This window comes from Camelus dromedarius, unplaced genomic scaffold (assembly GCF_036321535.1).
Source record: "Camelus dromedarius isolate mCamDro1 unplaced genomic scaffold, mCamDro1.pat HAP1_SCAFFOLD_45, whole genome shotgun sequence".
In the NCBI taxonomy this organism is placed as follows: Eukaryota; Metazoa; Chordata; class Mammalia; order Artiodactyla; family Camelidae; genus Camelus; species Camelus dromedarius.
The window spans coordinates 896,525-909,561 of NW_026989855.1; the positions used below are offsets into that span (position 1 = coordinate 896,525).

Sequence of the window (13,037 nt, forward strand, 5' to 3'; positions counted from 1 at the left end):
CACTTCATGCTCGTTGTTCTTGAGTTTGTACCACAGCGTCTTAGAGAATAGGTCGCAGACCCCCGCTGCTCAGAAAACTAACACCCAACAGGTGCGATCATTATTTTACTGTGAAATACAACACCATGGTTCTCCATGTTTGAAATTTTATTGATTTTCATTTCCCCAATTCATTTGATTGACTTTATTCCTCTAATTTATATGAACTTCCAAAAAAGGGGTGGGGGAGGCGATAGAATTTGTTTCTAAGACTCATCGATGGTGCCGTTACACGATTTGGTGTTTTACTTTGCACGTTTCCCTTAGTCCACGTCTAGTCAAATCTGTCCAGTCCTCCCCGGAAGAAAGGAGCTGGCACTGGTGAGAGCTGGCCATCGTCCAAGGTTCGGGTCTCCTCACACCCCTTCTGCCCTTAAATCCTCACAGTAGCATTTTTAGGGGGCGCTGTCATTCTTATTTCCCGGATGGGCACGCTGAGGTTCAGCGGGTCCGGGGAGCAGTCCTCAAACCGAACTGTTAAATGCGGTGTGGCGTGAACCCAGGGCTGTCTCGTCCCGGTTCCGCTGGTCCTGGAAGCGGCAATCCTGCCTCCCGTCCTCGCCGGGGAGACACGGAAGGGCCGAGCCTTCCCTGGCTGAGAGGCCGCCGCGGCTTCGCTGTCCTGCTGAGCAGCCGTCCCTGCGCTGCGCACACGCGCTCACACACGGGTCCCCCTGCTGCCGTGGAAGATTCTCACTAAGGAAAAACGAAGTTTTGTCTCTTTCTTCCGCAGTTTCAGAAATGAGCGGGACTCACCGTGCTTCTCTTGCGTCCTTTGTGTGAGTCGTGTCCTGGTGGCGCGTCCCCACGGGGCTAGGCGGGTCATCTTAGGTACCACCCAAGTGACCTACACCCAGTGTCTCTGGAGCGGCTCATCCTTAGGCCCGTCTCGCTCCAGGGAGGCGCTGCACCCTCTGCGTCTGGGGCCCCGAAACCCGCGGGCACGGGAGGTGGCCAGGTTACATGCGCCCCCGCCTTTCCTTCTTCGGCCGGGGACGCATTCCCAGCCGCGCCGCGTTCAGCGCCAGCTGTACACATGAGGGAGGCCGGGGGAGAGGACAGCCTCGGGGAGGGCTCCTGAGCCCGGGCCGCTCGGCAGCCGCGCTTCACCAGGACAGCCCGCACCCGGGACGTGGGGAGACCGGCCTGCTCAGAACCGGGGCGTCAGTGCGTGACGGCCGCCCGCGGGGAGCAGCTCGTGGGCTGCCCAGGCGTCGCGCAGCATCACGCAGGGTCCTTCAGTCTCACGCAGGGTCACGCAGCGTCCTGCCGCGTCCTTCAGCCTCACGCAGGGTCACGCAGGGTCACGCAGCCTCTCACAGCCCCACGCAGCCCCACGCAGCGTCGCGCGGCGTTGCTCGGCCGCGGGTCCCTGACGCGCTCTGTGGTTCGTGCAGGGGGAACGCCGCGGCCCGCCCCTGAGGGAGGCGGAGGACCTGTGCAGGCTGCGCTGTCTCGCTGCGGTTTTCCTGCTCCGCGTGCCTCTTCCCCAGAGAGCCCGCACCAGAGTCGTGGCTTCCTGCTGGACCGAGGAAATTCAGACCGCCTTACAGATGGTGAGTGGACGCTCGGCCAGGGGGCCTTGTCTCTGGTGTGTGGGAGCCACGTCAGCGCGGGCGCCTGAAAGGGTCAGTGGCCTGGTCAGTCCCTTCCGAACTCCAGCAGCTGTGTTTACGGTAGGACCGGCCGCGCGCCGTCTCCAGCCTGAGGGGACCATCTCTCCCACTCCGCCTGCGTCAGGGCCGGGGTCGGGTCAGGCCCAGGGTCAGGGTTGGAGCCGGGGCCGGGGCCGGGGTCAGGGCCAGGGCTGGGGCGAGGGCCAGGGTCAGGGTCAGGGTCAGGGTTGGGGCGGGGGCCGGGTCAGGACTGGGGGCCAGGGCCAGGGCTCCTGGCCCTGTCCCCTGCGCTGCGCAGCCGGCCTGTCTGCGGGGGCGTCTGCTTCTTGCTCCTTCTTCAGCCCGAGCCCCATCCGTGGCCTTTCCCTCATCTCCTGTCCCTGGAGTGTGCGTCCCTGAATAAATCTTCACTCAAAAAAAAAAAAAAAAAAAGAAAGAAAGAAAAAGAAGAAAAATTAGGGTTTTGTGATGTCAACTGGGAGAGAACAATGACCGTCGTGTTCTGCTCTTGAGAGCCGTTGAGGAAAGCAGTCTGATTGTTTATTATTTTCGTCCAGTATTGAGGATATTTAGGGAAAATATGTTGACTTGAAAAAAATAGCGAAAGAAAACCTTACCCAGGAGCCCACGCAAATCAGTGCTGGTCACCATTGATGTTTCAGTTTATTCTTTTTGGTGTAAATGCGTAGGTTTTTCTCTGTTATGTGTAATTGTTTCTAACATTGGGACTATACATAGTTATAGGTAAAGATATATATATATAATGTATAGTCTATACTTTTTTTCTTTCCACGTGTTTTCCCAGTTTCTCCCTCACTCCACTCATTCTGTGGTGGCTATTGGCTGTTTTCGATGGACACAGCGCGGTCTGGGAAGTGAAGAGGGCGTTTGCTGTGTTATAGGTGCTGCTGCTCCCGGGTTCTTCGTGTGTGAGTCTTTCCCTTTGATCTGGGGACTCCATGCCCAGAAATGGGATTAGCAGACCTTTTTTACGGATCTTGACACTTAGAATCCAAGTGCTCAGGGAGAGTACTTTAGAACCAGTCAGTTAGGAAGCCAGTCCACAGGTGTCGACCCACCGCACACGCTTTGCATGAGTCCTAGGGAGGAAACTGAGAACCTAGTCCCCCCACCCCCAGCACTGTCATAGAGCCCTGTTTTGCGGGGGAGACAGATACTGAATTTTTAAAATTTACATTAAGGAGGAACTGCAGGATGCTTTAGTACCTGATAATGAGAAGACTCCACTCAGTCTGAGAAGGATGGCTTCTCCTAAGAAATAAAGAAGTCAGGTAACCCAAGTCTGTTGGTTTGGGCTGGTTTCACTGGTGGTGCCTCAGTGATGTCTGCTGTGGCAGCTCATGGCGTGTGTGGGCAGCACTTCCAGTCCAGTTGTGGAGGGGTGGGCCTGGGTCTGCAGTCATGAGCACTTCCAGGGGACACAGGATCATGTGCTTCTACTGGTGTCCAGTGAAAGTACGTTCCTGTGTCCCAGAGCCCACTGGGGAACCCTTTCCTTGGCATTTTCCATCAGGAAGAGGCAGACTGTGGTTCACTAAAGGGATAGAGATCCTGTCTTTAGCACCTGTTTAATTCACTTCAGGCATCTTAGTGTAAGTCATGCCAGGGCAGTACGCTGAGCCTAGGGATACTCTACGTCAGACACTGAAATAATATGATACAGCGTCAACAATGTTGTGCTATGAGTTTTGCTGTAAATTTACTTTCGAGAAATACTTAATTTTTTTGCCAACTTTGTGTCGGTTGAATTACATGTACTCAACTACTGAATGGTATGTATATATTAATTGTGGTATTGATTTACAGATGTAAAGGAGTGCTCTGTATGTGTAATTTTCACTTACCTGAGTTTCATAAACAGTTTTTTAATGCACAGTGGGTATTAAATGAAAAGAATAGTACAGAGTCTTTCTAAATGATGGGATGTTCTTGGGGGACCCTGCAGGACATGCTCAGTGGTCTTGGCTGGTAGAAAACATCGTTCTTTAACTAGAGTGGTGTGGATGGCCAGATATGTGGGAAGAGCACTGTATATTCCGTGCCTGTGTTAAGTGTGTCCTTGACCTCTGTTACCTCATTCAGACAACACTCCTCATATGTCCTCATTTTATGAATGAAAACCTGGGCTCAGGAAGGCTGAGTGGCCCCTTAGTGGGCAGCTAACAAATGACCAGGTTGAGGTCCTGTTTCATCTTAAGCCTATGCCCTCCCACGCCCTCTGCTCTCCCCACATGTTGGGAGCAGCTGATGATCCCTCACCCCTCCTCTGGTCTCCCCCTTCTCTGAGCTTCACTTGGGGGGCACTGGCACCAGGAAGCATAACTTCAGGGAGCCTCAGACATTTTGGCAGTAAAAGGCATATTCTGAGGTCTCTGGAGAAACTGAGCAGCTCAGCAAACTGCAGGGAGGGTTTCATGTTTGCTCCAGTCTTGATACTTGAAGGCCACTTGTGGTACCTGTCAGATGGAGTGAGTAAAGTCGGGGACTTCTGGTGTTCTGTTCTCACACATTACTGCTGACTCAGTGGTGGGATGGGGAAGGACCTGTGGCCTGGGGGTGGGGACAGACCTCACGTGCGTGGTTCCCAAAGTAGGGTCCCCTGACCAACAGTATCAGCATCACCTGGGACCTTGTTAAAAGTACAGATTCCTGGGTCCACCCAGACCCATGGGATCAATCTCTCTGGATGGTGCCCAGCAATCTGTCATATTTAATAACCTTTCCAGGTGAGGCTTATGCTGCATTTTGAGAATCACTGCTCCGTGGCTCTAAGGAAATCTCCTCAGTTTTTATTTGTAGATAAAACTACAGTTGAGGTGGGAGGTCCCTGCCTTTTTGGTATGTATGATTTAATCAGGAACCACAGGTAGCCGTTCTGAGTTACCTGGTTGGAGCAGAGCTGCCCAGCGCAGTAGCCAGCAGCCATAAGTGGACAGTGGGCACTTGAGATGTGGATAAGTCTAAAAGAGACACCATATTTCAAAAACTTAGTGTGAAAAACACATAAGCTGTTCTGTTAATATTTTTATATTTATTACACATTGAAATGATAATATTTTGGATATGTTGGGTTGAATGAAATAAGTTAAAATGAATTTCAGCTTGTTTCTTTTATAATGTGACATCCAGAAGATTTGAAATAACATTTACAACTTGCCTGTTTGCCTGTGTTACACTTCTGTTGGGTTACTCTGGATGCGGTGCCACATTGATCGAGATGACAGGAGAGCCTGAGTGTTTTATCAGTAAAGGAGTTTAGTGCAGAGAGCTGGCTTTTTTTCCCCTCTGAACCGAACTCTAACACTGACGAAAGGATGACTCCACTCACTCAGAGAAGTTACTGAACTCTTGTCTGCCTTGCTCTGTGCTAAGCATGCTCGGGGAGACATCCTGCCTGTGACTGGTGGGGGGACAGATGCACTTCTGTTAACTCTGTGGCTGCACAATGATGTAGGCTAATGGGAATCTTTGAGTTTGAAGGTTTCAGCATCTTCTAGATCCCTGAATGATCAAATGCTCCTTATTTTTTTTAATGCTCTTTTGACCTGGAAATAAAATGGAAAACATTAAATCCTAAGTAAATATTGTACATTTGAAAGCAATGTTTCTGTAGTCTTGGATTTGTGGGTTACAGTAGGAGAAAAAAATGTATTAGGCATGAAATACAGATTTCTATGATTCAGAATACAGAACTATGATGAATTCATTTTTTGGTTAGTTTGATTTTATTTTAGCTTTAACCTTGCAAGGTATAAAGCACTCATCATTAACCAGCCCAGAAGGGCTCACATCAGTAAGAAAAGGAGGAGCCTGGCTACCTTAGCCTGCGTGTTCAAGACCATGTTAGAGTTTACTGCTAATGTAAAAATTGTCAATAACTTGGTTTTATTTCCAATTTTCAGAAAAACTGGTGTGACTATTTCATCCTAAGTAATATAAATGTTTTTGAATTTTGGAATCTGAATTTAACTCACCTTTCTGACTTAAGTGATGAGCTTTTGTTGAAAAATATAGCATTTTACAATGAAGAAGAAAATGTTCAAGGTACCACCTTAGTATATTATAATAAGTATACTTTTATCCAGAGGTAGACCTTATAAAGGATTTAAAACTTCAAAATCATTTTTCTATACTTCCAACATATAACATAGCAGTCATCGTCTTTCCACTGTTTGTTTATACATGTATATAAGTTTTACTTAGTTGCAATCAGAGTGAATGTATTTTAAAACATTTTTAACTTAATATTACTCCACAAGTATTGTTACAAACAATATGTGTTTGGGAAATTGGCATTTCTAGGTAACAGTTGAATTTTCTGTTTAAATACATGCATAACATTTTTTCATAACATTAATGGAATCATTCTACTACTATTAGATATTTAGGGAATTTAAAATTTTTTCCAAAGATAAAGCTGATATATATATATATATATATATATATACACATGTATTATATGTTATATGTAATTAATTTTCTTTTCTTTGCATCATTTTATGAGAATAAATGTTGTTTATTAATAGTAAAAGAAAAATAAGACACATTTTAAGAGAAGTATAACTAATTGAGCATTACTAATTGAGTACTGTGAATCAACAGTACTGTGAAGCAGCATTACTAATTGAGCAAAACCACTAAGTTTTGGTTCCTACATATTGCAAACACTGGAATGAGTTAGCTACAAATATATTTAGCAATTCTTTACAAACATTCTAACTTTTGAAAACTCATAGTTTTTATTCTGTTTTATTGATTGTAAAGCTATGTGTGACATAACATTTCTTACTACCTTGAAGAATATTTAGGTGTTCACCATCTGTTATTGTTAGTTAAGATAGTTATAATTTTAATACTTAGTTATCAAATAGGGGAACAAGATAAATTTTAAGGTGTGCAGTCTCACAGGCAACACTAGGGATCATTTTCCTTTAGGTTCAGTTTGGAACTCACTGAAAATGTCACTGTTTGACAAGTATTTTAGAGTTCTATGACTTTAGTCAAAGTAAGTGCATCCGTGTATGTGTGAATGACTTTTAGTACTTACCACTTTTAACTCTTATATAGGTCTACATTTGAATTTGGGAAATGTCATTACGAAGGATTATGAACACCTCTGGGATACTGTATCAAAGTTGGCCTGAAAGTTTGATGTTGGAAAGCCATTTCCTCTGAGAACAACAAAACTTCCTTTTCTTAAAAAGGCTCCATCACCGATCAAAGGTAAGAGATCGCTGAATTAATTTGAAAGAAAAGCCTCATCCCTCTGAAAATGTTTTGAAACATTTGAACGTTGTTAACTAAATGTTGCAGGTACAAGTATTTTCCTGGTGCTGTGCATTTTCACAATAAATTACCTATATTGTCATATCCTTGGGGCAATAATACTTTGAGTGTAATTTTGAAGTTTTATGTTTTGCTTGTAACTAATATTGCTGTCAATTTTTAAAAAAGCAAGATACATGTGATTTCCATTTCTGTCAGTATGAAAGTGTTAGTAAGTGAAATGCTGGATAAAAGACACCAAACATCTTTGTATAAAATCGTAACTGAGCTCAAAACAATAGGAGGGAAATCTCAGGAGCCAACAAATGAAGGAAGAGATAGATCTGCAGATCACTCTGAGAATTTCTAATTATAGGTCTGCTCTCCCAGGAATCTGGGTTTTGGTTTACTCTGTTATCAGGGTCAGGACCACGCTAAGCCAGAAAATAACCTTAAAGTGATCAAAGGAATCTGGCACATTCTCCATAGAAGAGCAACACGATAAACCCTGGTTTTACAGGATTATCTGTGAAATGTGAGTGTAAACACAAATTTATAAAACAGCAGAAGAAATAAGTCCCAAGAGAAACAAGAAGTTACAGAAATGGAACTCTTAAGTCCTTCAGGTTTTGTAATTATCCAAAGTAGAATGTACTATATGTGTGTTTAAAAATGTTTAAAGAAATAAAATAGGAAATTTGAAATGTGAGAAAATAACAACACGATGCAAAACATTTCATTCACTTTGTAAAGTAGCCAAAGTTGTAGAAATGAAAATACTGTCAGTGGATAGGTTCGAAGCTGACGGGATTTTGCCAAAGAGAGAATTTGTGAACTAGAAGTAGGTCACAAAAATTACATGTACAAATAGAGATGACACAGTGTATGCCTTAAATTTACACAATGTTGTATGTCAGTTATATCCCAATAAAGCTGGAAAACATTTGAAAATAACCAAAACAAGCAAAAAAAATAGATACAAAAAATTATAAAATACAAGTTATATCTTCCATGTCTTCATGGAATGAAGCACACTAATATTCGCATTACAGGGGTCCCAGAAAGAGAAGAGAGAGAGAAAGGACCTGAGGAAATTTTTGAAGAAATAATAACCGAAAACTTACCCAACTTTGTAGAGGAAACAGTCACCCAAGTCCAAGAATTGCAGAGTTGCACACAGGATCAATCCAAAGAGGAACACACCAAGGCACGTAGTAATCAAATTGACAAAAGGAGAAAATATTAAAATTAAAATGACTAAAATTAAAAGACTGACCATAGCAAGTGTTGGCAAGCTGTGAAGCAGCACTACTGGTGGAATGCAGAATAACACAATACTAGGCTTCTACCTAATAGAAATGAAAACATTTTGTCCAAAGACTTGTACATAACTGTTCATGGTGGCTTTCTTTGTGATAGACATTATCAACTAGAAAACACGTTTATATAACCATGCAATGGAATATAACAACAATGAAAAGGACTGAATACAGACCTAATAACTACATGAGTGAATTTCTAAATAATAATGCTGAGTGGAAGAAGCCAGAGAATAGATTATTCCATTTATATAAAGTTCTTGAAAATGCAAACTAATCTATAGTTACAGAAATCATATCAGTGGTTTATTTCTGGACAGGGTCTAGATGTGGAGGGAAGAGAGAGATTATAAAGACACACAAGAAACCCTTTGAAGATGGTGTTTATATTTATTTTCTTGTTTGTGGTAAAGGTTTTGTGAATATATACATATGTCAAAACATCAAATTGTACACTTTAGATATGTGACTCTTGTCAGTTTAACCTCAATGAAGCTGTAATTTCAAATAAAAAAGATATAACAAGAAAAAATAAGAGACATGGAAGATAGAATGAAGATGTGTAACTTTTCATTCATTTGGAGATTCAGAAGCAGAGAATGAGCCAAGGTGGGTCAGGCAGTATTTGAAGAGATGATGGCTGGGCAGTTGCCTGGATGATGAAACACAAGAATTTGCACATCGAGGGCATACGATGGGTCCCAAGTGGGTCAGTTAACAACTGCACATGCACACTGAAAAATACCCATGCTAGACACAATGCAACAGAATCATAGAATGTGAAAAATAAGTATTTTAAAAGAATCAAGAGTTACTTACAAAGGAAAAAATTAGTCTGATAATAGACTTTCCCAGTAATGGTGATAGAAATCAGAACATAATGAAATTATATATAATTTTTAACATGTAATTTAAGAATGAAGGAGTAAAGTGGACATTTTCAAAAGTACAAACATGGATTTATCCATCATCCTGTCACGGCAGAAGATATTTCTGCATCATGAATTTCAGGAAGAATAAAATGACCACAGAAGGAATGTGAAGGAAAGTTAAGGGGAAGTCAGGATGTAGTTACAAGTATGGTTTTCAGAGGACAGGGGAGGAATATATATCCTCTGCCCTTAGTCAGGATAAGTCCCCTAGACAAAGACTCTTGAGTTCAAGGAGATGGTTGGCACCGGGAAGGTCAAATAAGGGAGTGTTAGGTAACACCAGGGAGAAAACATAGTCCATGCAGGGCATTAATGAGTAGGTTTCCATGTGGGCAACTGCAGGTAAGTTATACTAGGAATTTTCAAACGGTGTGCAAACCACTTGGGAGATGTCTTACCCAAAGAGCAAGATAGCCAGGGTATTTACCCTGCAACTTCCATCCAGTCTTTGGGGCATGAAATCCTTAGGACGCTGGCTGCACCTACAGCTGTAAGAGGAAGGTGCCCAGGTACAGTTGTAGGGCTCATAGGAAGGTATCAGGCAGACACTGGAACAGTGAGCATCAGGGGAGTAATAGGCAGCCTACCTGGAATTAGGAGCCAGATATTAGATAAAAAGGCATTCGTTAGCCAGCTGTCATATATACAGTGTGCATGTGACATGTATGAACACTGTTGTGTGTGTGTATCCATGTTTGTAATATCCAGAAGGGTGTAAGGGAAGACACCAGTGATACCCAGTAACTTCACTGACATCGGTATCTTCCTCTACTGTTTTTTCATCTTATTTTTATGAAAGTATAATGTAAGAGATTTATGAGTGAGACTTCCACGTTCAAATTCCTTGTCCCATAATAAGATATGAGAAAAGGAATAAACATTTGGAAATAGGAAACAGGCATTTTTCTGTCTATCCATCCATCCACCTACCTACCTACCTACCTACCTACCTACCTAAGTGCTGCCTTTCTTATACACTGCAGTGTTCCAGAATGTTTTAATGTGGGAAGTAGCTTTATGGTATGGGCTGGAATTGATCACTGTAAATTTAGATCGATCAAAAATGTTTCTTTAATGTGAAGTTTTGGAAAATGATGTATAATATGTCTGCATGAAAGTTTCACATTTGACCTTGTCTTAATTTTTTACTTGTTTACAGATACCTTCAAGGAAAAGATGCCTAATTATGTTTTATTCCAATGTCATGTCAGGTGGTGGATAAGTTTGTTGGAGACATTTTGAAAGATTTGCCCTTCCTGGTGAGGTATGGGGCTCAAAGTGCCTCAGTAAATACCTGGGTGGAATAAATGAATTACTCATTAAAGATTCTATGAAATGTGACATTATTTATAAATAGGGTATGTTAGATGTAATGTGTTTGTAACACATGAGTTTAATATCAAAGCCTTTTGGATCATAACTAGGTTAAAATCAACATGATATTAATCTTAGAGTAAAATCATTCTACCTGCATGTTTTTAATTAATGAATTAATCTATGAATATTTGTTGATGTTGACCTCACTGTTAGAGATACACAGTGGAGTCTGGGTTCTTAAGTCTCTAATAAACTGCTCTTTGGAGCCTACTATCCACGTTCTATGACAGAAAGAGGAAAGGTGGCTGTGATTTTTAAAAACAAAAATTTTTTTTAAATGAAATCTGTGCTGTGTTTGGAGGCATGTGGTTTAAAATAAGCATGTACTTCCTGTCATCTCATAGTGACGACCCTGCTGTAACTTCGCTGGTCAGACAGAAGGAATTTGATGAACTCGTGCACTGGCATTCCCACAGACCCCTCAGTGACGACTACGACAGGACAAAGTGTCAGTTCAATGGTCAGTGCTGCGACTCTGGTGAAATAAATTAAGATCGGTTTCACTCTCTTCCTGTTATTTTATAATGAAAAGTTGTCGTGTTATGAGCCAAGAGTTATACTTCTTGAATAATAACAGTGTTCTAGGTGTTTAGAGGTGTGTCAGTGAGGCAGGTGATGGAAGAGCCCCCCTTGGTTGCTGACGGCCACCTGTCCATGGCACGCGGCTCTCTCGGGAGGAAGTGCATGGATAATGGCATTTGTCCCCACAGAAGTTAGAAGCTTTTTTAAGCAAAGACAGCTTGCAGTTTGACACCTGTGTGTTCCTTGACCTCAGAAATATTGAGGCCAAAGGCTTCTGAGCAGTTTCAGCAGCTTTCACAGCACTCAGTTGCCTGCTCGTCACAAGTATAGTGATTTACTGCCATGGTGCTCAGGTTGGAGGGGCTGCCACAGGAGGCCGGTGTCACTGCTGACAGTATGTCAGTGAGAGTGAGTTAGGGACCCTTCTCCCCGGCTCATCCCGTGTCTTCCTCTCACCCTGGTCTACCCCCTGCTCAGCCCCTCCTTCACATGGACAAAACTTAGCATCAGAAAAATCTAGATGTGTACATGATAAGCATGCTCACACACACCACTCACCAGCCCGCTGATGGACACAGCAACCAAGATCCAAAAAAATACGAGGGACTTTTTAGATTAATCCCTAACATCCTTCCAAGTGGTTTGATTTGATATTGGCAGATAAGGATAGAAAAATCAACCCACTGAATTATCCCATTTAAGTGAGGACTGTAGGTTTCTTTGGGGCTGGGAGCAAGTCATACCTTTGTTGTTGGGGTTTCCTATGTCAATGGATTTTTCCACAGTGACAGGTTTTCTGAGCTGACAAGTTCTTGGCTCTGTGGCTGTGGTCTGGAGTAAGGGTTTTTCTATCAAGTGATGCAAGAAGGCCTAGATGGGTGTCTTCCTGATTCTTCCACCTTCCCCTCATTAACTTCCTTCACAGCACATGACAGAAGCAGTGCTCAGAAGCTGTCATTCTCTGCAGCATCTTGATGTGTACTTTGAGAGGTAGATGATGAAAGAGTGTTCTATCCCTTCCATCCTTTAAGGAATGAGGCTACAGACGAGAGAGCTTGACTGAAGATTCCCTCTTCAATGGAAGTAATCAGCCTAAATGACTGCTCCAAACTAAAAGGAAAAGTGTGTGTGTATGTGGGGGTGGGGTGGGGTGGTGTGAAGCATCAGTGAGAATGCTGTTGCAAAAATATAGTTGTGTTGCATTTTAAGTCTTTTCTTTTTCAGAAAAATCTAGAGATCCTCATTATCTCAGATCTGTGCAAAAGTATCATGTTTTTCAGTGATTTTATGGGAAGTCACTAGAATCAGTCTCTTCAAAACTTCTTGTAACTCAAGCCGCCAAGCCCAGGAGGAATTTCTGTGAACCCAAGGGCAAAAAGGCACAGGTAGTTTCTGTTAAGTCTATCCTTTTTTTTTTAACTTTTCTTTATCTTGTATTGTTATTTGTTCCATCTGTTTGGTAGTTGCTTTCCATAGTGTGTTTTTAGAAAGTAAAGAGTTAGAAAAGATACTTCATGCAAGTGGAAACCAAAAGAAAGTAGGGGTAGCTATACTTATACCATACAAAATAGACTTTCATGCAAAGACTGTAATAAGAGAGAAAAAAGGTCGTTATATAATGATAAAGCTGAAAACCTGAAAGCTTTTCCTCTAAGGTCAGGAACAAGACAAGGATGCCCAGACCACCACTTCTTTTCAACTTCGTACTGGAAGTTTTAGCCAGAGAAGTTAGGGAAGGAAAAGCAATAAAAGGCATCCACATTGGAAAGGAATAAGTCACACAGTCACTATTTGCAGATGACATTATGGTACATAAGAACCCTTTAAGACTTCACCAGAAACCTGTTAGAACTAATGAATTTTATTCTTCAGTAAAATGAAGAATAAAAAATGAACATACAAAGATCTGTTGTGTTTCTATACACTAATAACAAACTATCAGAAAA

General features: G+C 42.5%; 1 protein-coding gene across 1 annotated transcript in view; it reads left to right on the top strand.

Moving 5' to 3' along the window:
- Window positions 1–1,002: 1,002 nt before the first annotated feature.
- LOC116147464 (probable ATP-dependent RNA helicase DDX60) overlaps window positions 1,003–13,037 on the top strand; it is a 52,254-nt gene continuing 40,219 nt past the window's right edge. Inside the window, 8 exon segments of the mRNA XM_064484202.1 lie at window positions 1,003–1,206; window positions 1,437–1,595; window positions 5,579–5,720; window positions 6,744–6,899; window positions 10,352–10,378; window positions 10,381–10,456; window positions 10,914–11,029; window positions 12,316–12,476. Of these exon segments, the coding sequence (XP_064340272.1) occupies window positions 1,003–1,206; window positions 1,437–1,595; window positions 5,579–5,720; window positions 6,744–6,899; window positions 10,352–10,378; window positions 10,381–10,456; window positions 10,914–11,029; window positions 12,316–12,476 (1,041 nt within the window).